The 27,247-nt window shown below is 43.3% G+C and overlaps 2 protein-coding genes across 14 annotated transcripts in view; both read right to left on the reverse strand.

The window, feature by feature from the left end:
• Positions 1-507: 507 nt before the first annotated feature.
• MLNR (motilin receptor) lies at positions 508-6,879 on the reverse strand. The gene is made up of 2 exons (XM_073343915.1): positions 5,346-6,879; positions 508-2,247 (listed from the first exon to the last, which is right to left on the reverse strand). Exons 1-2 carry the CDS (start codon positions 6,421-6,423, stop codon positions 1,934-1,936), a joined length of 1,392 nt encoding a protein of 463 aa, XP_073200016.1. The 5' UTR covers positions 6,424-6,879; the 3' UTR covers positions 508-1,933.
• Positions 6,880-7,928: 1,049 nt separating this feature from the next.
• The window catches only part of FNDC3A (fibronectin type III domain containing 3A), a 206,205-nt gene continuing 186,886 nt past the window's right edge, over positions 7,929-27,247 (reverse strand). For all 13 annotated transcript variants that reach the window (XM_073343811.2, XM_073343802.2, XM_073343820.2 and 10 more), the window contains 5 exons: positions 21,061-21,344; positions 18,534-18,743; positions 17,043-17,209; positions 15,658-15,785; positions 7,929-10,300 (listed from right to left, as the gene is read on the reverse strand). In XM_073343811.2, the coding sequence (XP_073199912.2) occupies positions 9,986-10,300; positions 15,658-15,785; positions 17,043-17,209; positions 18,534-18,743; positions 21,061-21,344 (1,104 nt within the window). In that variant the 3' untranslated portion in view covers positions 7,929-9,985. The remainder of the gene's footprint in view (positions 10,301-15,657; positions 15,786-17,042; positions 17,210-18,533; positions 18,744-21,060; positions 21,345-27,247) is intronic.

A 27,247-nucleotide genomic window follows, 5' to 3' on the forward strand; every position in this document is an offset into this window, starting at 1 on the left:
TTCCGAATACAGACTAACACGGATGTTACTCTGAAAACTGACATTACAGTGGCTGGTGTGCCATAAATGCTACAGATCAGACAGAACAGAGCTGCTGACACTTCTTCAAAGTAAGGAGCACATTTTATATAGGGTGTGTCTGGTGGATGGTTTTCCATTCTAGTCACAATCACAGGGGGCACCTCCCCTCTTGTTTGTGTTCAGGGGAGCCACTCCCCCTCCTACGTATGATCACATAACATCCCCATGGAAGCTACAGGAATTGCTCACAATGAAAAGTAACACGGAGGAAGTATTTAAAGTGCTTTTAGCAGGTCTTTCAATAACATTTAGCAAGTGGAAATGAAGAGGAGGGGCCAGCACCATGTAACCCACCAGCTCTCAGCAGACCACACTGTGGGATTATCTGATCTAGATTAGACAGATTAGTATCAGGCTAGTGAAGCTCACAAATCAATGCCACCAGGCTTTGTTTTAAATACATCTATTTATTTACAAAGTTCACAGGAGAAAATGACGGTGTTCTACCAAATCCACAAACTAGCAAATATTCTTTGTTCTTTTGTTAATTTAACATTTTGAAAGGGGAAAAAAAAACCCAGCCTCGCAGTGGTGAGACGTTGCTGCAAAGCAAAGGCTGTATGTGTATGGCATGCCATGAGCTAACTGGCTCCTCTGCCCCAGGGCCTTTACTCTAGCCAGCCAGTGCTCCCTTTCGTTAAACTAAGGGTTTTGTCTGAGAATTTTAATGCCTGGGAAAGGTTTGGGTCAAACGCTGCTTTCTTGGGGAGTCTATGCTGGAATTTTTAGTCATGTTTTAACATGTCCAGTCATACCATTGTAAACATTAGTGTAGACAGAACACCTGGGTTACTACACTAAGGATACACAACCACAGTAGTTAACACGGGTTAACTAATGTGTTAAAACGCAACTAAAATTAAAGTATAGCCATATGATCAATTATGCTGATGTGAATGCAGCTTAACTCCATTGGTTTCAGTGGAGTTGTTCCAGAGTTACATCAATGTAGCTGAAAGAAGAATTTGACTCTTCATGTATAAGCAATATGCTTTGACTCTCCATAGATAACCATACCTTGTCTTCCTATAGCTCTGCCTGACACCACCACATTCCTCACTAGATCATCTAGTTTTATATTCTGGGTTTAAAATTTGTAGTCTCAGTCACAACTAGAAAGTTAACCTAATGTGAGCTAATTATTGCATATATTTAATAAGGAACAACACTACTATTAAAATTATTACAGAGGATTGGTCCATATTATATAAATTAGAGACCCCTTAAATTGTACAGGTCATACCTAAGGGACTGATCCTGGAAACAAGTATGCACATGAGCAACTTTACTTGGGGGAGTTTGGTGACGCTATTCATGTGAGTAAAGTTACTCATGTTTGCACAATTAGATCCTAAAATCTTAAACTCCAATCTTGCAGGACACTCATATGGATGGACCCCTGCACCTGCACGGACCTCCTTGCAGTTGGGCCTTATAGTTTGTAAGATCTTGTTAATGAGAAATCAATTTCAAAAGGGCAAAGGCGCTCTTGGAGGTTCCGTGGCTATCAAACCCAAACAGAACAACCTCAATATTTGGCACTGTTTCTCACAGACAGTCCTAAAAATTGTACAAAGCAATTTTTACTGATTGACATGTAATAAATTAACAATGGGGTTTCTGGGTAATTGACGCCACCTCGCCCTTTGCTATTTTGTTGCCTTTCACTAGTTGTATCCCAGTCTCACGATTCTAAGTTGCCTATTCAATACAAGTATTAAGAAAAAATACAAAGAATTATAAAACTCCACAAATAGCAAAACAAAAATCTAGTCTTTTATGACTATAATGCTAGAATTAACTGCCCTTCCTTTATAGATTATCTCTCTAAAAGTCCATCTGTGAAGCAGTCTCAGAAGGGGGTTATGTACTCTTTTTTTATGCTAGCGCTGGTCTCAGTGTAGCCGCCAGTATCCCGGGTAGCACTGAAAGCCCTTTTCCCAGATCTGCGTGGAAGCAGTAGTTTGTAGACGGCTGCCCTGTATTTCTTTGAAATGAGGTTGTAGAGGATTGGGTTGATGCATGCGCTCAGATAGAAAAGCTGCAAAGCGAATATATTAAAGTACTGGGAGAAAAGCATCGTGCTGGTATCCTGAGTGTTTATAAATATGATCCTGCCCACATGGAATGGCAACCAGCAAATTATAAATGCCAGAACCACCACAGCTGTAAGACAAAACAACACACACAAAATAGTTAATGGTCAGGATTCAGACTCATTAAACCACTAACATTCTGAATGTGTAGGTACCAAAACATATAATATATTGTAAATCTGATTCTGTTCTCATGACTTCCTCTTCTTACACTAGAGTAGATCAGGAGTAATACCAGTGAAGTAATGAAGTTATATTGGTGTAAGAAAATGGGAACAGCATCACATCCATTAACTACTTTTCAGAACATACTAAGGTAATTGGGAATCTCTCCAGCAACATTCCTAGAGATTATTTAAATGGGAAAGAGTACATACTTTAGTGAATATAAAATTGTAAACTATTGTATCTTCCCTATAATAGCAAACACAGTAAAAATGAATTTATGTAACATTTTCAACTTCATTTATGTAATATGAAAATTAAGAGGAAAACCAGAATGAGGAGTGTTTTTGTAAAAGTGCACAGCAAACGTATTCTTGTCATCGATTTATTTTTAAACACGGATACGTTGAAAAGGTCTGTACCGTTATGCCTGTTCTAACACGCTGCACAGTTAATGTGTTCTCTCTACTGGGCTCTTACTATAATCTACCGTGTGCATTATTTTTAATTATTTCTATTTACAAGTTCACGAAACACGTACAATTCCTTTGTATTACTTGTGACTTTTCAAAAGAGAACATATGGCCAGTCAATTATAGAAAAAAGGTAATGGTCCAAATTCATCCCTTGTGTAATCCACTAGCTTCAAAGGAATAACCAAGGATCCGTTTGACCCATATGTCAAAAGACACTGTCACCTTGAAATTCACATTTCTGTCAGAAAACTTGGTCCTACTCTAGTTAAAAGAAGTATCTAAGTTTACTACATCTGAAAGAAGTTCGCAAACACGTATTTTTCTCTAGTGGTTTTAGTTTCTTTGCTTTGTGCAACTGACAGGGCTCTGTATGCAGTCAGTTTCTCTCTTGTTAAAAGAGCTTTACGTATGGCAACAGAGGCAGAAAAACCTTCGGCCACATCGGGCCATAATGTAGAAATGATGCTCAGTCAACAACTGGAATCTTTTAAAATTAGCCAATATATTACAAAAATGAACGCTGGCAATGTTAATTCAACTCTGTAAGTGTTAAGAGCCTAAAACTAACTGTGTCAGTGCACGTAAATAACTGAATTGTTGAACAACCACCGAAGGTCTAAAATCGATTGTATACGTTTTTCTCTAAGCACTTATATCACAGTTAGCACAGAGTATTTCAATGAGTGGTTTCAGAGTAGCAGCCGTGCTAGTCTGTAGCCGCAAAAAGAAAAGGAGGACTTGTGGCACCTTAGAGACTAACCCATTTATTTGAGCAGGAGCTTTCGTGAGCTTCAGCCAGGGCTGAAAAGAAGGGGCCCCGGGCCAGTTCGGCGCACCGGTAAAAGGCGGCTGCCAGGACCGGCCGGCACGGCTGACATTACAGAGCTGCTGTGGCAGCACTTTAAGAACTCTGCTTGAACATCGCTGCCCCTTTGCGCCCCCGACCGGCGGCCCTGCTGGGTCTCGACCATCAGGGCCGCCAATGGCGGGGCGCAAACGGGGTAGCGACGACCTGGTGGGGTCACTGATGGAGGGCATCAGCTTTAATATCGCTGCCCCTTTTGCCCCCCCGGCCGCCAACCAGGGGGCGGGCAAAAGAGGTAGCTTCCCCGGGGCTGCGATTTAAAAGGGCCCGGGGCTCCGGCTGCTGCTGCTGCTGCAGCCTCAGCAGCCAGAGCCCCGGGCCCTTTAAATTGCCACTGGAGCCCTGGGTGGCGCGGGCCAGGGAGCGCAGCTGGACTGGCTGTGGCACGCTGACCCCCAGCCCAGCCCCTTCCACCCAAGGCCATGCCCCTTCCGGGAGGGACAGAGCAGCCCCATACCGGTAAGATCTGCATTTTACTTTCACCACTGGCTACAGCTCACTTCATCGGATGCATCCGATGAAGTGAGCTGTAGCTCACGAAAGCTTATGCTCAAATAAATTTGTTAGTCTCTGAGGTGCCACAAGTCCTCCTGTTCTTTTTACAGAGTATTTTAGTATCTCCTCTGCTTGCAGATGAATGTTATGCATTCCTGCAAGCATGGCTTTGTGGTCTAATCAATATTTTCTAAATACATAGACGGCTGGGAGCCACATGTTCAAATACCGGCAGGGTCTGTTCAACCCTTTGCATTTCTCCTGTAGCTGTCTGATAGAAAATAGGTGTGTCAGATGAAGCCTTAGAAATAAAGGAATGAAAATCAGTGCCATTGAAGTCAATGGGAGTATCACCACTGACTTCGATGGAGCCAGGGTTTCATCACAAGTCTTCTTTGCTGCATGGGCCCATAATGATTTGTTAGCCCTTTTCGTAAACATGTACCTGACCCCAAATTCTCCATTCCCTTGCTGCCAGCCTGGTTATCCACCTCTGAGACGGCTGAATTTCAGTTGTGCTACACAGATAAAGTTAGTGAAGTTAGTTAGCTGTCAGGAAGTATTTTAGGTAGTAGATATCCCAAATATTATTTAAAATAAAATATTATAACCAAGTGCATTTGGGGGGTGCTGACGTCTATGGTGCACACAAATGTATGAAAGCAAGATTTAGCAAGTACCCCAGAAAATCTGCTAACAGAGAAACCTATTAGGCAAGGGGAAAAAAATCTCCCCAGGGAAGAGGCAGAAGCCTCATTATTAGAGTAATTTTAAACTGGGCAAGGGTTTGGAGAGAGCATGAACCTCACCTACAGCTAGAAATTGGCTGAGTACATCTATAGGGACCAGTGGTGGCTTGCTGCGGTCAGAGGTCACCAGGCCCCACTGAGCAGTTTGACCTAAGGGATTTTTCCACCTCTGATGTCCCCGCTCTCAGACACATCCCTGCTGAAATCGGTAGGGTGCAGACACTGGCCGAATCGTGCCCTATGAAGTTCTCAGGCCTTTTCACCCTGCAGTTCACCCTGGAGCCACCCCGCAGAGGTGGGCTGCGGGGAGGGTGCAGGGTTGCCATGGTCTGTACAGGGCTGATCGAGCCCAGCCTGGGGGGAGCTGGGCGGTACCTGGGTAGGGAGTGAGGGAAGGGGCTGATTCCCTGGGACTCACCCAGGATCCTGATGGTCTGTCTGTGCCCCTTCTCCCTGAGGGCCGCGCTGGGGCCCTGGGGCCGGACTTTGCTCCTCCAGAGCGCCCTGCCGATGAGGCCGTAGAGCACGTTGAGGCAGAGGACGGGCAGGATGAAGTAGCTGGTGGTGACCCACAACATGATGCCCAGCAGGCCGGACTCGGTGGCCAGCGGCGTGAGCCGGCACTCGCGGCTGAAGTCGGTCTGGTTGTCCCGCTGCTCCACGCCCACCAGGAAGAAGAAGGGCCCGGCCGAGAGCAGGGCGAAGGCCCACAGGGCCCCGATCACGGCCTTGACCCGGCGCTTGGTGATCACCACCTTGGCCTTGAGCGGGAAGCAGATGGCCAGGTAGCGCTCCACGGTGAGCGCGGTGATGTGCAGGATGGTGCAGTAGGTGCAGGCCTCGGCCAGGTAGTAGGAGAGGCGGCAGAGCAGCTGGCCGAAGATCCAGGGCCGGGAGCGCCAGAGGCGGTAGAGGTCGAAGGGCAGCCCCAGCAGGATGAGCAGGTCGGACAGGGCCATGCTGCCCAGGTACAGGTTGGTGGTGCTCTTCAGCTCCCGGCAGCGCCGCAGCACCAGCAGGGTCAGCACGTTCCCCGCCACCCCCACCAGGAAGAGCCCGAGGCACAGGGCGGTGACCGGGATGAGCGCGGGCAGCGGCAGGGAGCTGCAGAGCCGCTCGTCGCACGGGGACCCCGCCCACGCCTCGCCCTCCGCTCTCGGGGCGCTGCTGTTCTCGCAGCCGCCCCCCATGGCGCCGGCGGCTGCGGCTAGGCCAGGGGCTGGGGCTCGGGGGCAGGAGCTGGGAGAGAGGCGCCCGGGCCGCAGCCCATGGTGGGCGGCGAGCGCCGCGCTGCCAGGGCCGGGGCCCCGCTCCGGCGAGGCGGGGGCAGCAGGAGCCGCCGCTCGGACTCTTCTTCGGCGGCCGGGGGCAGAGCGAGGAGCTGCCGCGCGAGGGGCCGGGCCCAGCTGGGCTCCACTGTCCCCTCCTCTCCCCGTGGAGCTTATATCGCTCCGGCTTCTAATCGAATGACTGGCCCCAGCGCATCGGAAGCCCATTTTTCACTGCTGGGTAAGTGACAACGAAAGCCAGGGCCAGCCCCAAGCGTGCACCTGCCGCCGGCAGTTTTTGCTTAAAAGAGCTCCGTCGATGTTCCCAGTGAGGAATCAGCGCCCCTCCGAGGCTCAAAAGGAAAAGCACGAGTCGGAACGGGGCAGCTGGGCTTTAAAAACCGAACTGAACCGGGGCTTTTAAGGTAGAGTTTTTCGTTCGGTCTGTTCAGCTCCGCATGAATTGAACACCGCCTTCCAACAAATCCCCAAACAAACCAAGCGGAAACCATTGAATTTTCTCCCGCTTTCAGCCGAACCCTTGAATTTGCGATGCTCTCACCCACCGAACAACCGTAAAATGCGTTCCTGTTTGCCTGAAAGTTCTCACCACCGAGCTCACCCTTCCAATGTGGAATGAAACTCAAAACTATAGCTTGAGAGTTACCATGCAGCTTCTGGTTCTGTTGGGACTACTTCACACAGAGCTATTTTCCCAGCCATGCTACAGTGAAAATATAGGTTTCAGAGTAGCAGCCGTGGTAGTCTGTATTTGCAAAAAGAAAAGGAGGACTAGTGGCACCTCAGAGACTAACCAATTTATTTATGCTCAAATAAATTGGTTAGTCTCTAAGGTGCCACTAGTCCTCCTTTTCTTTTAGTTAAAATATAGTTTGTCCAGTAGAAAACGTGCACAGTTTACAAGACAATGTTGTGCTGGTACACACAACTTCATTTTAGAATCTGAAATAGCTGGTTAAAAGTTGCAGTCCCTGCTTTGATCTTACTCACAATTCCTTGCGGAAGTTTTCCCTAAACAGGGGCTGCAGGTACGTATGACAAAAATAGATTTAAAAGAACTTGTATGAATGGATCATGTGGAAAAATAGATAATTTTCTTCTGGGCAAGAATTAGCTTTTTGTACTGTAACTGCTATTTTAAATCACTGCTTCTTAGTCTTCTTGCACTAACTTGTACTGCATAAAGTAGGTTATATGCAGCATTTAGGAACTATAGAATATTGTGATCCACTTTGTTCAATGAAACTGTGACTTTTAAATCAGCATTTACATTTAATACCCATTCCTTTCTTCACTAACAAAACAATATGGTTATGAAAGCAATAAGGAAAAATAATTTACAGGAGAGCAAAGCTAAGTTCTTGAGGGGGCCATTTAGGGATCTGGGGCAAAAACTGGGGATTGGTCCTGCCTTGAGCAGGGGGTTGGAGTAGATGACCTCCCGAGGTCCCTTCCAACCCTGCTATTCTATGATTCTATGAAGTTTTAAGAAAGACACTTAGTGTAGCAATTTTCCTAATCTCCCTATCAGACTGATGTTCAAGACAGTGTCTGGTCACACTCATTTTGTCATAAAATGGACAGAATGCTTAAAAGGGGAGAATACTATTTTACATGAATTGTTGTCTTATTAAAAACTATGTCAGTCTGCCAGAAAAGTGGAGAAGTCCAGGAAAAGTTCAGTTATATCCAAAGATCAATTAACAAACATGGAAAAAGAATGATACTTTTATTTTCCACACATTGTAAAGATACTTTTGCTACATAGTTTGTGTATATTTCTATGAGATTATACATTTTTCGTCTGTATGAAGTCCAACGTTATACAAGTTTAAAGTGATATGTTTGGTACTGTATCTATAACGTTTTAAAAAGTTTAGAGTTTTTTTGGAATGTACAGTATATGAGGTAAAATTAAGATTACATTAAAAACCGTCTTCACTGCAGTAATCTGCACTGAGGTTCAAATGGCAAATACACTATTAAATGACATTTACTATCAAAAATAGGAGTTCATTTGAATTTTACTATGAAAAACATAAGCCACTGCAGTTTAACTGTAGTGACAAATCTTACCATTTTAGACATTCAACCGTATAGAAATCTCTGGGCTAATACACTCAATCTCATTTGTACTGCCGAACATGGCACTTTTAAGAAGGTTCTAGAAAACATCTGCTGTCACTGTATTTTGTGGGAAGATATCAGCCTCTACATAAAAGTGACAAATTTAAAATAAAATGTAAACATACAGTACATTTTAAAGACAGATCATTCTTACCGCTTGAGGGCCAAGTTCTTATCCCTTTCTTTTTTAAAACAAAACTCAACAACATTATTCTACAGCACAGATCATTGGACGTAGAAACAATTACAATACATGCCCGTTCTAATATAAGAGAAATTCTTCAGAGATCTTCAAAACACAAGACAGAGGTTCTTTTTATTATTATTTTAAGACTGACAGAAGTGCTTAATGCCATTAAAAATGCTAAATCCAACACAAGTAGAAGTCATTAGTGATCCACTATCTTGTAACTGAAATAAATTAAAGCTAATGACAAAATGGATAAGAGATAATGTAAGTGTGATAGTTTCACTACAAACTTTATGTAATTGGCCGTCATTGACATCTGGCAAGATGTTCACCGGGCTACTTAATAAAGTTAAGTCTGGTCATTCAAGAACTCACAAATGCAAGCTCACAAAACATTGATGAATTATGCAATTGCAAAGTGCTCTAATGCAACATTAACTACATGCAATCAACAATTTGGTACAGTATCCAAAGAGACATTACATTAAACGTTCGGTTCTCAGGAAAAAGAAGGTTGAAGTTTTCTGGTGCAAATTATTACACTCCCCCCTTCCCGATTTGGTGCCCCAAAGGAAAAAGGCCGTGCTTCATTCCCGTGGTCATGGCAAGTGAATGTAGGGGTAACAGCAAAAATTATGGTTATCCGAGAAAATTTATACACATTATCAATAGAGGGTACATATATCTATATAAACAGCACCCAATCAAATAAAGATCTGATTTCAAAAATGATTTTTAACTTACTTCTTTAGTGTTAGATCAAAAAAGCTCTCTCTCTTCCATGTTTGTAGGAAGCTAAAGAGGCATTTTTATGCGTAAACATCATATCGGGGCCAAGATAAACCACTTGTGCCATATCTTTTTAGTCTTACAAAATGTATACTTGCAGTGGAAAACTACATTTATCAGATAAGAATCTTCTTTCATGCATTCACTTCCATCCAGTTTACTGCCTGAGAAGAGCCCCTTCTAGTTTTCATCATAATCCTGCTTCCCAAATAATTAAGAGAAATGAGGAGGTAGAAATACAGCGCTAGATTGCTTTCACAGCATCAGACTAACATTTTATACAGCACAAGTTTGTTAGTGTAACTTTTAAATGCATTTTACTCATTTCCTCCCTCTCTTATGGTACTAATCCTTAAAAATGTGGACCAGGTTACCATTATTACACTCCTGCTTATTGGTCAGAACCTTATAATGATACATTGCTTGCCTTATATAAAGTTTGTACTGCAAGAAGGCATGTTAAAGGAAATATTTCTGTGGCTTGCATTCTATAATCTGTGCCAACGTCTACTTAATAAGCATTTTAAATGGCTGAAAAGATGTGCTACAGTCCCAATGCTGATGCTAAATGCCTGTTTCTGTAAAAGCAAGAGAACAGAAATATTTTTAGAATATGAGAATTTAAAATGCAATGGGCAGCATTCTAAAAGAAAATTGTTTTTCTCACTTTATTACAAAGTACTGAATGATAAAGGCAATCAGAATGGAAAAGATAGCAAAGAGCAGAAGGATGACAGCAGCACACTGTTCATCACTTAGTGTCTGTTGTGTCCTTGAGATTTCCACAGTGTCTTTGTTGGTGCTGGTTGGTGGTTCAGTTCTCTGAGAGATGAACTGTACTGTGGTACTGTAGGGGCCTATCAGGTCCTGATGACCTCCTGTTTCTTGGCACTGTCGAATGGCACACACACGAAAACGATATTCACAGTTCAGCTGGAGGCCTGAATGCCGGAATGACCAGTCAGGCCCCTTATAAATCTGTCAAAGAAAAAAAAAACAAACAAAAACATTTCTAACAAACAGGCATATTGTGTTTACTGTGAAAATTTAAACTAAAAATGCCATACCTATAGTTTAATAGGTCTCTATGTTTACTGTTGAAGTGACTGTGAAAACAGCAAGTGCTTCTTAATCACCTGTGTTTTCAATGACATTTTTCTAGCCATATAGGCAGAAAAAATTAACAAAGATTAATGGAAAAAAACTCTAATGCCCAATTAAATTTATTTTCAGTCTTTTGGTAAAATATGTAGCGTTACAAACTCCATTAGATTATAACTTGCAAAGCACCAAATATAGCTCCTGTAAGAAGCCTTCACTTTCAGTAAACATTTTAAGTGTCAGATATGATGTAACCCTCGTTGTCTCACCATGGGTTTCTAAGTGGATTAATTAGATGGCAGTTTGTATGCAGCGTTCGTGTAGCTGCGTCAGTCCCAGAATATTAGAGAGAAGAGGTGGGTGAGGTAATCTCTCTTATTGGACCAACTTCTGCTGGTGGCTATTAGAGAGACAAGCTTTTGAGCTACTCAGAGCTCTTCCTCCCTGAGCCCTGGGGAAGAGCTCCGAGTAGCTCAAAAGCTTGTCTCTCCAATAGCCACCAAGAGAAGTTGGTTCAATAAAAGACATTACCTCACCTGCCTTGTCTCTAGATGTCAGATTACCATATTCATCAATTCTAACCAAATCCCCATGCATTTTGCTAAACTTAAGCTACACTCTCTTAAAAAGGTCACCATAAATTCTCCCAGCAAACTTTGGATCCAGTAAAGAGCCTTGCATAGGGCCGGATTTAAGGGCAGGCAACCGCCCGGGGTGCCATTTTTGCTGTTATCATGAATGAATACAGGTTTATGGATCATAGCATGCATATTTATCATCTTATATGACAGGGATAAATCATTCATCAAAGTCGTAAAATGGGCTCCAAATGCAATAAAAAAATAAGGTATTCAGAAGTTTAACAAATGGAGAAGGGGGGGCACCAAAGATGCTCCTACCCCAGGGCTCCATTTGGTCAAGGGCTGGCCCTGCCTGGAAAAGCCCTCTTTGTGATTCTTCTTACCTCACCAATTCAGTGGTCCCAGCACTCTGTTAGTGTTCATTCACATTGTTCCTTAATCTATCTATTGGGTGACGAAGCCCTGTCTTTCACTGAACTCACTGCTTCGTCAACATTCTGAATGCCTGCCTCACTAAACGCTGAGGCCTGGTCTCCTAAGAATCCATGTTTGTAGATCCATTTATGTCTGTGGAAGTCTCATTGAAGCCAATGAGACTCCATGTAGGCATAATGGTCTGGGTGGGTGGATTCATATGCTGTGTGGATGCCCATCACTAGTGCAGCATTGGTTAATTTCTCTCTTTAAATGCTTTTATCTTTTTCTCTCCCATTATTCAATCTCTTATTTAAGTGGAGTACTGGTAGCAGTAAACAAACATCAAATTATCCAAAACCTTTTCCTATAGTTGATTTCATAGTATTGAACATCGTCTAGCAAATAAATGCATGCAACTACTACTGTGTTTAGTGGTGGAAGAAATAATCAAAAATTGTTTTCTAGATTTAGGTCTGGATGCTGTTGCTCATTTGTACTTACAGGGTTAATTTATTTACATAAATAAATGCTTTCTTTCAGAGGTTAATAAATCTAAGTAACTCTATGTGACCCTGTTTTGCTTGTCTTGATCCAAAATTTGATTTAAAGATGTTTTATGAACTAATATAATTAATCAGATGCACAGTCAGATTTCATATAGCTATAATATATTTTCAGAGGAAATACAGTACTTCTCAAACTGAATTTGCTTGAAGATTGTAGAAATCGTACATGAGAGCTCTTTCTACTACTTGCTACATAAAGTTTTACAATAACCAAAATTTCACATCACATTAAGGGCAGATCTTCTGGTCTGGTCCAGCTATACTGACAGCTGCCCTATTTTACACCTGGCTGCCCATGGACCCAAGGGACCATTCTGACAGCCAGGGACTTCTAGAATATATAGACACCCGGGAGACTCCCCTTCTTCCTAGACACAGTTCCCACACGAAGGGATGGGGGACAGGTAGTATAGGAAACCCTACAGCAGACCTATGCCACAAGAGGATTCCCCTACACAGGGGGCACCCTCCACTAGTAGGTCTTAAGGCTGGCCATATCTAGACTACAGGGGCTATAGTAGCAGAGCTACAGTGCTGTAGCTCTGCTGGCATAACCCCCGAGTGTACGCACGGCCGATGGAAACGGAAGAGGTTTTCCTGTCACTGTCACCTCCCTGAGTGTTAGTAGCTAGGTCGATGGAAGCAGTCGACTGCCAACCTAGTTGCATCTATGCTGCAGATTAGGTCTGCATAATTATGGTGTCAGGGGTGTGGATTTTTGCACTCAGCTGTATTGACTTAAAATTTAAGGGTAGACCAGATTGCTTTTTTGTATTGCTGGAGTAGCAAAAAGAAGCCTTAATGGACAAGAGAATCTGGTTCTAAGGCCATGTCTACACTTACCCCGTAGATCAGCACTGCTGCAATCGATGCAACGGGTGTCGATTTAGCGGGTCTGGTGAAGACACGCTAAATCGATGGGAGAGCGCTCTCACAACGATTGTATGCTCCACCTCCCCAGAAAGTTGGCAGGAGCGTGTTTCCCATCGACCTAGCACAGCGTAGACACCATGGTAAGTGGATATAGCTACGTCGATTTCAGTTACATTATTCACATAACTGAAGTAGCATAACTTAGATTGATTTACTGCGGTAGTGTAGACCAGCCCTTAGTGGTTTAACCTAATGCATGTGCTCATTTACATGTTACAGGCCAGTTCCCCAGCTGATGTAAATCGGCGTAGCTCCACTGAAGCTCTGCTAATGTGCACCACCTGATGATCTAGCACTATACATTTTGTAATGAGCAGTTAAGCACAGTTTCTATCTTGGCTATTTCAAAAGGGCTTCTCACCATAGTATCCACACATCTTTAATATCCTGTTTCCATCCAGTACCCTGCTTTAACTTCCAGTGATAGTTTTTACAAACTTAATGTTATCTTTTTAAATCTACCTCAATTTACTGTGCTGAATAATTACAGTGAGGCACATGTGGTCACACAGATGGTTTTTGTCAGTGTCAGGCTTTAAGAGTAATCTTCATTTTCTTTTACAGTATTTTGGCAACGTGCATCACTTATCAAAAAACAGTCCAACTCTGTCTCTAGAGGCAATTACACAGCATTTAATGAACTCTACTGACATACTGAATGCTGCATTTGCAACTTTAAAGTTACAAAATCAATAAACAGAATATTTACACTGCAAGATAAATGCCTTGGACTAACTACAGTTCCACTTGTACTGAAAGTATAATAAATGGAAGTAAAATACGTAACACTCGACAGTAGGTACTGATTTATGAGACTAGTAATGTGCATAACCTATCAAAACACAGGGCTACACTTATTTAATTTGCGCCCATAATAAAATTACAGTATCTCAAAATTAATTGTGCTTCCTCTTTGGAAGGAAATCTGCTTGCTTAATAGTGTGAAACAGCTCACAAGTCTAATTATATGTCAATTTTCTGAAAGTTTATACAGAAAGACATCAGAAACTAAGGTGGTATTGTACATCCTCTGTTAAAACGAGCCTATTTTGTTATTTGGCATCTCAAACTGCATATCTACATGGTAAAAACCTGAAATTAACTGAAAAAAAAATCTTAACAGCTTGGCACTGGTGGTTGCAGCATCCCCTATCACTAGGAAGGGAATGAACGGCAAGAAACTAATGACTGGAATGGGTTACAGCAGCTTCCTGCAAGCCAACATTCCATCGTGTCTACACTGCCTATGGAATTCTTCTTGTTGGGTAGGGCCTGTCTGCTCTACTGTGCTTTCCATACACCACAGACACTACAGTGAAACTGTCTAGAATATTAATAGCTTTCCTTGAACAGTCCATGATGTGCAGTGATCATCTAGTTTGTTTACTCTTTCTTCATAAATCTTGCTTCCATTCCTTTAATTAGTTTGTTTCCCTTTTCTCAGTTCCTCCCATTCGTGGACATTTTCCTGACCCTCAGGTGCAAAGAACTGTACATAGTATTCAAGATGACTCATCAATCAATACAATGTAGATTCATAGATTCAAAGGCCCGAAGGGACCATGGTGATCATCTAGTCTGACCTCCTGTATAACAGAGACCATAGAACTTCCCCAAAATAATTCCCAGAGCATATTTTTTAGAAAAACATCCAATCTTGGTTTAAAAATGGTCAATGATGGAGAATCTACGACGACTGTTGGTAAACTGTTCCAATGGTTAATTACCCTCACTGTTAAAAATGTACACCCCATTTCCAGTCTGAAACTATAACATCCTTTTACTGAAGTCTTTTTCCTCTGTAAACATTTCAAAAGAAGAAACCTGGAGTAATTAGCTTTTAACACAAAACCAGCATGGGTGATAACTACAGTAACTCCTCACTTAATGTCCTCCCGCTTAATGTTGTTTCAAAGTTATGTCGCTGCTCAATTAGGGAACATGCTCATTTAAAGTTGTGCAATGCTCCCTTATAACGTTGTTTGGCTGCCTGCTCTGTACACTGCATGTAAGATTTTGTGAAGAGCAGTGACTTTACAAGGGAGCATTGCACAAGTTCCTCTTCTCTGCCTCCTCCCAGCGCTTCCCCCACCGCCAAACAGCTGTTTGGCGGTGCTTAGGACTTTCTGGGAGGGAGGGGGAGGAGCGGGGAAGCGCTGCGTCTCCAGTCCTCCCCCTCCCTCCCAGAAAGTCCCAAGCCCGCCAAACAGCTGTTTGGCGGCGCTTAGGACTTTCTGGGGGCGGGGAAGGAGCAGGGATGTGGCGTGCTCTGGAGAGGAGGTGGAGTGGGGGTGGGAAAAGGTGGGAGTGGAGCGGGGATGGGATGGGAAGAGGCGGGCCTGGAGCATCCCCCAGCAAAGTTGGCGCCTGTTCTTCTCTGGGTAAGCTGCCACTGCTGCTGCAAAGGTGCTCCCTAGTGTCCTTGCTTGCAGCGGGCTGTGCCTGTGTGGGGTAAGCCAGGGGCACTTCCCAGCCACAGTACAATACAGTACTTTACAGTATGTAATGCCTTTTGTCTGCCCCCAAAAAATTTCCTTGGAACCTAACCTCCTGCATTTAATGGGAAAATTGGATTTGTTTAACATTGTTTAACTTAAAGTTCAATTTTTCAGGAACATAAGTACAACATTAAGTGAGGAGTTACCGTATAACATTTGACCTGAACATTCTTTAATCGCAATTAACCTTTACCAATACTCTTCACATAAACATATTATACTTTTTTAATGAACTATACCTGTTTGAATTCTGAGTCTTTTCCTGCCATGACCTGAAGACTGTAAATAACTGGATCACCTTTCATTGGTTGCAAAACCTCCCATGTGATTTCACAAGTGTGATCATTTACTCTCTCTATTCTTGGCGCTGTTGGAAAAAAGCAAATACATTAGTTAACTGTGTATTGTCTCAAGTTAGTGGTTTCCACTAATTTGTAAACTGTAGCCTCTATGGTATTTTGTTTCTGAAACAGAAACAAAAGTTTTAAGTGCAAAAATATTTTTCTTATCCACTTCTCATGTTGACTAACACTACATAAATAAGGATGCTAGCACACTGCTTACATGTTTTGTTTCCTCCACAAGGATCAAGGACAATTATGATTCTCATGAATGAATAGCATAAGAAAGGTTAGTTGCTATGAAGAAAGTAGTCTGAAAAAACTTTTATTGCAGAGAAGTGTTAAGTAATAGATGTAGATAAAGAATTGCAGTTTAAGATCAACTGACCCAGTCTGAACACAGGAACTGCCGTACTCAACCATCAGACAGTGGCAAGAACCAGATGCTTCAGAGGATAGCATAGGAACCCTCAGCAGGCAGAGACAGGATAATCTGATACCTCCCCCCACCAAATACAGAAAGAAGAATCTGAACAGTGAGTGAGAGCTGGGAGGCTGGGTGAGCCTGAGACTATGTGAGAGACTATGGAAGAGACTGGGTGCTGGGTTGTGTGTAGTAGTCATTTTAGAAATTCCTCAACAATACAAGGGAAGGAAGGAGCAAGTGATGACATACAAAGGGGCCTCAAATGAGTTGGTCTATAGGTGTTCTGGATGGATCTGACCCAGCCCTGCTACCAGGACACCAAAAATGCTAGATTCCAAGAAATGTGTCCAGAAGGAACGAATACTACTACAAATGCCTAGCCAAACTTCTGACGTCACAGAAAGTTAAATCTGTACCCTAAGTGTACGGAAGGAGATGTGTAGTTTTGGTGATTTGTGTTCAAGTCTGACAAAAGGCTGTCAACCCTGCTTTAACTGTCCCATTAAGTATGGAGCTGCTGCTGCTACCTTCATAATCTATGTATTTTAATGCACCCATTATGGAGTCTCTGGATGCCACAATGAATCGTGTTTGTTAAGTGCACATTAAAGAGGAATTGTTTAAACCTCATCAAAAATAATTAACTGAATAAATATGATCACAAAGTCCTTTCTATTCAGCTGAGTTTTAATTTTTTTTTAAAAAAGCCCTTAACTTGGATTTGGGACGTAAACTACTCAGCACTGCCCCTTAACTGCAAGCTTGTTTATACTGAATAGGACTAGTAGTACTGATTTATTAAGTAGTGAGAAAAATGACATTACAGTTAAATGACAAGTGCAAATACAATGCTTACCTTTCAAGGCAGCTGGAACAGATTTGGTAGTCGTGAAAATGTACTCTTGAGAAAGTGGACCTTCGCCAGCTTCATTACAAGCCTGAATACAAAATTTGTAGGATGTTGACTCAATGAGTCTTTGTACTTTGTATGTATGACATGGTCCTCTATATAAGGATATAAACCTGAAAGTAGAAATAGTGATTATGTAAAACAGATTAAATAGATTCCAAAGTAGTCTGCATGATTTCTATTTTTGTTTTAAATTCACTCTTATCTTTTTTTAAATGCCTGGAATTGAATGACCAGCTCATAAATACTGATGTCCAAGTTAATGTATGGTCTTTCAGTAATACAGAACAATGAGCTCACTTTTCAATAAGCTGTGACTATTGCTGGTCTTATTTCTTCTCGGAGTGGAAAAGGGGGAGAGCTCTGGATTAGTTTAGTATGTGGTGCTTTCTATTTTCACTGCTCCCCTATCATATTCCTGCTTTTCAAAAGTGAGTTGGTCTGGATTTTAGCTACCTGCACCTCAGCAGTATTCCTTTCACTAGCTCTAAGAATGGGTCAAGTCTCTGCGATTCCCATTGCTCTTCCACATTTTTGTGGGGAAGGTGTGCTATGGCCCAAATCTCACATCTGTGTGGGAGAGATCTGTCACAGTTGCAACATACGTTGTTGTCCCAGTCTGATGGGTTTTTCTAGATTGGTCACACTCTCTTGTGTAGTGATGCTGGAGCAGGTCAGTTTCACTGGCCCGTCTGTTTGATTTTCAGTCTCGGGGGTTCTAATACTGGTTTTGTCTCAGAGGGAGTGGAGAGGTTTTGTTACCATGTTCTACTCCTGTTCATTTCTGAGTTGGGGTGCAAGCATGAATTACTTTTTGGTAGCGATGGTGAATTCCCTGCTATGTGGATCTCCATTTCTGTTTATTCCTATGTCAGGGCAGGTTCCACTTGGTAGATCCCTACTTTTCTCCAGGTCTCAAGCTATCGTATGCTCATACTATGGTAGTGTATGTGGTGCGGTGGTATTGTGTGTTTTGCTATCTAGGGAAAGGTGGTGCAAGCAAAAAATTAATGAATTTAAATCCTTAAACTCCTCACCCTGTAAAGAAAGCAGCAACAAGGTGAGAACTCACCCCCCATCACCCAAGAGGCACATCAAGTTAAAAGAATTAGCTCAGACTTAGTCAACATAAATACTTAACAAAACCATAGAAAACAGAAGAGCCTGGTGGCACAAGCCATCTCATCTTCACATCAAGCTCTTCATGTTAAACCTTCACTATGAAAACCTTTCAGTTTTAATGTCTTGCACCTTCTAATGCTGTACATCAGAGTCTCCCCTTTTCTTCCCAAGGTAGACAACTTCTTAAATTCATTTTAAATTAAACCAAAGGTATGATGTCTTCTTCCATGATGCCTTTCTGGTACTTCCTTATCCATTAAACAACACCATGTATAACGCAGAGCACATACAAAAGGAAGTGATATTAGTGCTAACCTTCCATTCTTATCTTCCATTTGAAGGTGGTACTGAATGGAGTCAGTTAATGCTTTTGAAGTTCCCTCTCCCCATTTTAGCTTGAGAGTCTGAGAACTGTACACAGCACATTCCAGGCGAGGTGGATCAGGAGGGAGTGGTTTTGTTTTCAGTTTTATTGTGTGGCTGAAAGGACCTGCTCCAAGACTATTTAGGGCTTGAATTCGTATTCTAATAATTAAAAAGAAAAAAATTATCCACGTAAACAGATTTAAAAGGGTAATTGATTAATTCCAGGACTCATCTTCAAGAGTCTTACAGTAGAGAATAATAAGGTCATTGAATAGATACTACTTTTTATGATATACATGTCCCTTACCACGAAGAGTGGTTGGATTTAGTCATAAATATTAGTGAATGTGCATTCATCTTGCAGTACTTTAAACAATGTATTCTATTAAAAAATAAAGAATATTAACGTAAGGGTCATCATATAATGACAGGCAATAAAAGTTCTAATGTTTCGGTCCTGGGACATCAAGTGATCCTAGTTCAGCACAAGAACTTATATTTATAGAAAGCCATGATCTTCTGAGTCCCTCCCAATTACTGCATATTTTCATTATACCTGATAAATGAAGTAATAAGCAACAGATAAACATTCAGCTTTCTCTGATAATAAACATCCACATTAGGACCAGCCTTAAGAGAGTTGGGGTGGCCAGAGAGAAATTCTGAGAGCCTCCTAGAACTGAACGAATTCATTAAAAACGGCAGGGAATATTTGGGCTGCCACCAGTTTTTTCTCTTGCAGGGAGCTTGCAGTGGTGCTGGTATCACTGGTAGTGGCACAGTTGGTCACTCCCAACAATGAATTATCAAGGGGGCCACAAGAAAAGAGGGAAAGAAAACAATAAGTCAGCGGACTAACAGCTGTGAACTTTGCAGACCATCGTGATTGTGGTACGGACGAGGAATAATCTGTGATTTTTCAGGAAGTCAATGTTGCAAACTTTCAATCTCAGGAACAGGTTTACAGCTTGAACGTCTGTGACTCAACGAAGAAGATTAGAAACTTATTTTTACAAAACAAAAATAGAAAATAGCCCAGAGATTTAAAGAGCATAGAAATCAGGGGGACACAGCTGCAGGCTTTACGGATTTCAGAGGTAGCCTTGATTAGATCAACACTCCATGACTCTAAGCCACCTCATTTTCCATTAAAATATCATACATTCATGTCTGTGTGTTTTGAAAAAAATCAATGTTTGAGCAACTGCAAAAAAAAAAAAAATCCAAGCTCTGAGCATTCAAGGGTCACAATTGCAAAATGCTGGGGTCCCTTTGTGTGCACATATTTAATTCCTTATATATCTATCACTATAGAACTGTTTAATTTTGAGTATGTTAATTTATTAGCATACTGTAGCACTGGCGACCACATATTTGAGTTTTGTTTATTTTCACAAGAAGCTGGCAGAGTTTATCAAATCTGTGATATAAAAGTACTTGTGTGTCTAAGTGCAAAAATATCTTTGCAGTGTAAATTTTTAGTTCTTTGGTAAATTTTTTTTTACAATTTCTCAATGTGGCAGGCAGTAGTTTTTTCAATTACTAATATAACAGTTTTAAAAGTAATAACAACACAAAAGTATTTTATTTTAAAAAAATATTAAGGGTTACCCCGACAGTCTATAATGAACATCATACACATGGGATGAAACCCTGGCCCCAATGAAGTCAATGTGAACTTTGCCATTGACTTCAATGGTGTCAAGATTTCACCAAATATATTTTAATGAAGAGGATCTGTGATTGTAACATGAGCATAGAATGCTATTCTACTGTAAAAGTGACTAACGTGGCACAGTGGAATTCTGTGTTCATCATCTATTAATAACTGCCATATTAAATGTAACCGATTTACAAGGAAAAGGATGTTTTCTGTAACCATCACTTTTGCAGACGCCACCTGGGATCTCAAAGTTATGCTCTCTGTGCCTAAATGTATCACCCCCAGCAATAAAGGTTTTGCAGAAATTGCATCACACTCTGTAACAACCCAGCACTGGATCAGAAATGGAAAATAATGACAAATGGACGCAGCAGATCAAATGACATACAGTCTTACCATGGACAGATCTTACTTAATTTGACAGATACCTTAGAGGTCTGTCTTTTTTCAATACTTTGGCAAACTATACTTGTATAGCTTGTTCCATGACAACAAAGTCTCACTGAATTTGAATTTGCAACCAGAACTTTGTTAACCAATATGAAGTTGATGCATGAATGGAATTAGGTTGTCTTTTTCCAGAACTACATTGGTTCTGCCATCCTAACAGGAGCAAAAATTTGGTAGACACAACTGAATGCCCATAGTGACCAAATCTGTTGAGTTCATTACATACTCTCTTTTCTGACCATAGCTACATACTAATACTTTGATAGGGCGGTAGTGATTAGAAGCAATGTGGGAACAAAGACAATAGATTATTTTCCTTCTATGTAAAATGCTAAGGAAGCCACACCACTTTGCACAGCATACCTGTATGTTGTGTCTGGCTGCAAATTGTCTATGAAATAGCTTGAAACCTTCCCAACAGTTACAGGCTGTTTTTCTCCATAGTCTATGCTGTAGCCAAGGATTTCAGAACCATGGTCACAGGGCTTTTCCCAGCTTATGGCAAGGCATGTGGAAGGTGAATAGTGTGGACTCTCCACTTCATCTTCACTTCTTCCCTGAAGACAAGTCACAACTGCAGGTACAGAGGCTGGTGTCATGCATACAACTACTTCACTGAAAGGTCCTGCGCCTGCAACATTCACTGCCTGAAAATGCAAAGTAACATAAGAATGGCGATACTGGGTCAGACCAACGGTACATCAACTCAGTATCCCGTCTTCCCACAGGTGCTTTAGAGGGAATAAACAAGAACGTCTGAGGAATGTCTGAGGGGGCGGGGGGAATAAACATGGGGAAATAGTTTTACTTTGTGTAATGACCCATGTTTATCTCCTCCCCCCACTGTTCCTCAGACGTTCTTGTCAACTGCTGGAAATGGCCCACCTTGATTATCACTACAAAAAGTTTTCTCCCCCCGCTCTCCTGCTGGTAATAGCTCACCTTACCTGATCACTCTCATTACAGTGTGTATGGTAACACCCATTGTTTCATGTTCTCTGTGTATATAAATCTCCCCACTGTATTTTCCACTGAATGCATCCGATGAAGTGAGCTGTAGCTCACGAAAGCTTATGCTCAAATAAATTTGTTAGTCTCTAAGGTGCCACAAGTATTCCTTTTCTTTTTGCGGATACAGACTATCACGGCTGCTACTCTGAAACTTATCCATGAGTGGAGGTCTCTTTTATCCCATTCCTGCTTACTTTGCTTAAGAGCCCTCTGTGAGGGATCTTGTCAAAGGCCTTCTGAAAGTCCACGTACACTATATCCACTAGATTACCCTTGTCCACATGTTTGTTGATCCCCTCATAGAATTCTACTAGATTGGTGACGCATGATTTCCCTTTACAAAAGCCATGTTGACTTTTCTCCAACAAATGGTGTTCATCTATGCATGTGATAACTCCGTTCTTCACTATAGTTTCAACCAATATGCCTGGTACCCAAGTTAGGCTTACCAGTCTATAATTGCCAGGATTGCCTCTCGAGCCTTTTTGAAAAATTGGTGTCATATTAGCTATCTTCTAGAGGATTATTTAAATGATAGGTTTCATACCACAGTCAGTAGTTCTGAAATTTCACATCCGAGTTCTTTCAGAACTTTTGGGGGAATCTCATCTGGTCCTGGTGGCATATTTCTGTTTAATTTATCAATTTGTTCCAACATCTCCTCTATTGACACTCAATCTGGAATAGTTCCTCAGATCTTTCACCTAAAAATAATGGCTCAAGTGTGGGAATCTCCCTCACATCCTCTGCAGCGAAGACCAATGCAAAAATTCATTTCACTTCTCCGCAATGACCTTTTCTTCCTTGAGTGCTCCTTTAGCACATCAATTGTCCAGTGGCCCCACTGCTTGTTTGGCAGGCTTCCTGCTTCTGATGTACTTAAAAAAACTCTTTGCTGTTAGTTTCTGAGTTGTTGGCTAGTTGCTCTTCAAATTCTTTTAGGCCTAATTATACTTTTACACTTGAGTTGCCAGAGTTCATGCTCCTTTCTATTTTCCTCAGTAGGATTTAACTTTCAATTTTTGAAGGATGCCTTTTAGTCTTTAACCGCTTTCTTTTTCTTTATTGTTTGTTGTGGCACTTTTTGGTCCTCTTACTGTGTTTTTTAATTTGGGGTATACATTTAATCTGAGCCTCTATTATGGTGTTTTTAAAAAGTTTCCATGCAGCTTGCAGGCATTTCAGTTTTGTGACTGCACCTTTTAATTTCCATTTAACTAGCTTCTTCATTTTTGTGAAGTTAAATGCTACTGTGGTGGGCTGCTTTGGTGTCCAAGGACGTTAAATTTAATTATATTATGGTCGCTATTATCAAGCAGTTCAGCTATATATTTTTCTGTTTGACCAGATCCTGTGCTCCATTTAGGACTAAATCAAGAATTGCCTCTCCTCTTGTGGGTTCCAGGACTACTAGCAGTCATTTATGGTATCAAGAAACTTTTTCTGTGCATCCCATCCTGAGATGACATGTACCCAGTCAATATAGGGATAGCTAAAATCCCCCATTATTATTTAGTTTTCTATTTGTATTGCTTCCCTAACTCCTGGAGCATTTCCTAGTTGGGTGGTTGGTGGTAGATCCCTACAGCTATATTCTTATTATTCAAGCATGGAATTTCTATCCATAGAGATTCTATGGTAGTTTGAGTCATTTAAGGTTTTTACTATATTTGACTCTATTCTTTCTTTCACCTACAGTGCCACTCTCCCACTAGCATGACCTACTCTGTCATTCCTATATGTTTTGTCCCCCAATATTACCGTGTCCCATTGCTTATCATCGTTCTACCAAGTTTCTGTGATGCCTATTATATGAATATCCTCATTTAATATGAGGCATAAAGTTCACCCATCTTAGTATTTAGACTTCTAACATCTGTATACAAGCACTTACAAAATTTGTCACTTTTTAGCTGTCTGCCATTATGTGATGTAATTGAATGGGACTTTCATTTGACTGTTTCTCGTCAGCTCCTACCTGTACTTTATCAACTTCTATCCTCTCTTCCACACTAGGATATAGAGAATCCCCATTAATAGATCTTCCCCTAAGGGATGTCTCTGTCCAAACCATGTGCTCCTCCACACCTGACAGCCTTCTCCCCAGACCTTAGTTTAAAAACTCTTCTACAACCTTAAATTTTGCATGCTAGGAATCTGATTCTGTTTTGGTTTAGGTGGAGCCCATCCTTCCTGTACAGGCTCCTCCTTTCCCAAAAGGTTCCCCAGTTCTTAATAAATCTAAACCCCTCTCCCTATGCTATTGTCTCATCCATGCATTGGCCTAGGCTAGGCAGGGACTGGGAAGGCCTGTGCCTGCCTTTCTTGCCACGCTTCCTCAAGAAGTCCTGTCTAGGCTAGGGATGGTAGAAATGCTGCTGGGGTTGTGGCTTAAAATGTTTGCACTGGGTGGTCGGTGTATGTATGCCCAGCGACTTCATCATTGCCTGAGAATTTTTTAGGCTATGAAGCCTGGAATCTGTTTGGTCCACAAACAGGCCCATGCCATCGAACGGCAGGTCCTGTGAAGTTTGCTGCACTTCCAGGGGAAGCCCAGACACCATGAGCTTCTCCTCATGTCTGCACTGTCACATGAGGCCTGCAAAGAGGTCTGTGCCCTTGTCCATTATGGCCCCAAACTCTTCCCTGGACTCTCTGGGTAGTAACTCCTTGAACTTTAACATGGAGCACCAGGAGTTAAAGTTGTACCTACTCAGGATTGCCTGCTGGTTGGCAAGCCTGAGCTGGAGCCCCCTGGTCCAGTAGACCTTCCAGCCGAATAGGTCCAGCTTTTTAGAGTCCTTAGACTTTGGGTTTGGACCCTGCTGCCCCCAGGCTTTCATGCTTGTTTATCGTGGCCACCATCAATGAACAGAGCTGCGGGTGCATATACAAGTACTTGTACCCCTTAGAGGGGATGAAGTACTTTCTTTGCAGTCGGGGGAATGGAGGCAGGGTTTTTGGTGTTAGCCTGAATCGTTTTAATGAGGGGCAAAGCCACCCTCGATGGCTCCTGGAGCCAGGATGTCCACCATCGGGTCCTCCGGCTCGACAACCTCCTTGGCCTGCAGCCCCATGTTGTGAGCCACCCTGCATAGCAGGTCTTGGTGTACCCAACTGTTGATAGGGGGTGGCCTGGAGGAGGAAGACCCCGCTACTGCTTTGTCCAGGGAGGACGAAGACGATGCCGGGGGGGACACAGGGCCCTCCTGGCCACCTGGAGCCCTAGAGATGTCCTGCTTGGTGCCAGGCTCCTCTGCGACGACTGCAGGTTCTGTGCTGGTGGTGGGCACGGGATGGGGAGGCGGCTGTGTGGCCCGTACCGATGTAGTCTCGGAGCCTTGAGGGGTGGGACAACTCGCAGCTGCCAGGGGCATTTGTGGTTCCGATACCATTGAGTGGGAGCCTCTGGAGTGAGTGCCCTGGGTCTGGTGGTAGGCCCACAGAGTCCGAAAGGGCCACCAAGCTGGCTCCTGCCACTGCACCTGCTATGGCACTGCACCCATGTCCTACTTGTGGCAGCCTGACGGGCGCCAGCTGTGCTGCGAATGGTGGGACTCTGCCTCCGACGATATGGACATGGAGCGTTAAGGCCACGGTGGTGATGAGCAGAGCGGTGCCAGGGATTGGTGCGGTGAGTACAGTGCCGGGGAACGGTGCCGCATTGAGCGGTGCCAGGATGGAAAGTGGTGCCGGGATGTAGAGCAGCACTGCACCTGAGAATGGTGCCGTCTGTCCAGTGCAGGGGACAGGTGCTGTGTTGTCTGCAATGACCGGTGCCTTGAAGACTGAGTCAGGGACCGTTGTGGGGAGCAGTGGCTCAGAGAGCGAAGCCTGGGGGATGGTGATCTCCTCCTCATCATCGCCGGCTTGCCTCTAGAACAGGGGTTGGCAACCTTTCAGAAGTGGTGTGCCGAGTCTTCATTTATTCACTCTAATTCACGGTTTCGCGTGCCAGTAATACTTTTTAATGTTTTTAGAAGGTCTCTTTCTATAAGTCTATAAAATATGACTAAACTATTGTTGTATGTAAAGTAAATAAGGTTTTTAAAATGTTTAAGAAGCTTCATTTAAAATTAAATTAAAATGCAGAGCCCCCGGACCGGTGGCCAGGACCCGGGCAGTGTGAGTTCCACTGAAAATCAACTCGTGTGCTGCCTTTGGCATGCGTGCCATAGGTTGCCTACCCCTGCTCTAGAAGATGCCCCGCATTGCGGCACCGGGGGCCTTAACTTGACTGGCTGGGGACCAAGGAGCCATCATGGCAGTTAAGTTCCAAGCGGCCTCAAAGGTGTCCGGGTTGGATGGGAGTTCTATGTCCTCGACGCGGCACTCTTGATCAGGAGAACCCAGCAGTACTGGACTTAACGCCCCTCCCCTGTGGGGCCAAAGTCGATGGTGTCATCTCCTGTGCTGTCATCTCCTGTGCTGACGGCACCGGGTGCTCCTCCGTTGGATGCACTCCGGCAGCACTATCCAATGCAGTGGTTCCTGGCGCGGACAGACATCCCCTGTCCATTTTCCTGTGCTGTTTATGTGGCACCGAGGAACGAGAGTGGTGCTGCGCTGCCTCCACTGGCTTTGGTGCCGGGGAGTGCCAGGTGCCGAGGGTCTCTATGACCAGAGTCCTTCCTCGGCACCGTCTCATGCACGGAGGCCGGGGCACTCCACATGGAGGAGCTCGGTGCCAGATCCCACCAGTCCTGTGCCGGTTGCGGATGAAGGGCTGTCTCTATCAGGAGTTGTTTGAGCCTGAAGTCCCACTCTTCCTTCGTCCTGGGATGGAAACCTTTGCAGATTTTGCACCAGTCTGTTTGGGGTGTCTCCCCCAGATACTTGAGGCAAGAGCCATGGGGGTCGCCCGTTGGCATGGGTTTATGGCAAGTTCCACAAGCCTTAAATCCTTGGGATTGAGGCATGCCCCAACCCCAAAGGGGAACAGGAAAATTGGGGTCGGGGAGACCCCCACTCCTACAACAACTAACACTAACTGTCTAAGAACTTTAAAAAAACTATTTACACACTAAACTAGCTGAGACTAGAAAGAGGGGAGCGCTTGCGAGAGCAAGCAACCACAGTTCCAACAACTGTCACTGGCAGTAAGAGGGAACTGAGGAGGCGCCAGGTTGGCAGGGTCCTATACTCACTGCCATGGAGGCGCCACTCCAGGGGGCTCCACAGCCAACCTGACGGGTGCTGCTAGTGGAAAAACCTTCAGATGACTGTGCACACGGCAGGCACTCACCTAACTGGAATCAAAGAAGCACCTGCAGGTCTGCCTGTCTTACTGACTCTTTGTGTGGAACTGGAAGCATTTCAGCGAATGCCACCATGGAGGTCCTGGACTTCAATCTCTTACCTAGCAGCCTCATTTGGCCTCCAGGACCTCTTTGCTACCTTTCCCTATGTCATTGGTACCTACATGTACCACGACCACTGGCTTTTCTCAGCACTGCACATAAGCCTGTCTAGATGTCTTGAGAGATCTGCAACATTCACACCCGTCAGGCAATTCACCATCACAAACCCATATATATAT

The sequence above is a fragment of the Lepidochelys kempii genome, chromosome 1, assembly GCF_965140285.1.
Source record: "Lepidochelys kempii isolate rLepKem1 chromosome 1, rLepKem1.hap1, whole genome shotgun sequence".
Taxonomy (NCBI): domain Eukaryota; kingdom Metazoa; phylum Chordata; order Testudines; family Cheloniidae; genus Lepidochelys; species Lepidochelys kempii.

Bases quoted from the DNA above. Each gene is read 5' to 3' on its own strand.
- MLNR (XM_073343915.1), bottom strand. From the start codon at position 6,423: ATGGGCTTCCGATGCGCTGGGGCCAGTCATTCGATTAGAAGCCGGAGC. The intron at 2,248-5,345 runs GTGAGTCCCAGG...TTTGTCTTACAG, and splicing joins ACAGACCATCAGGATCCTGG to CTGTGGTGGTTCTGGCATTT.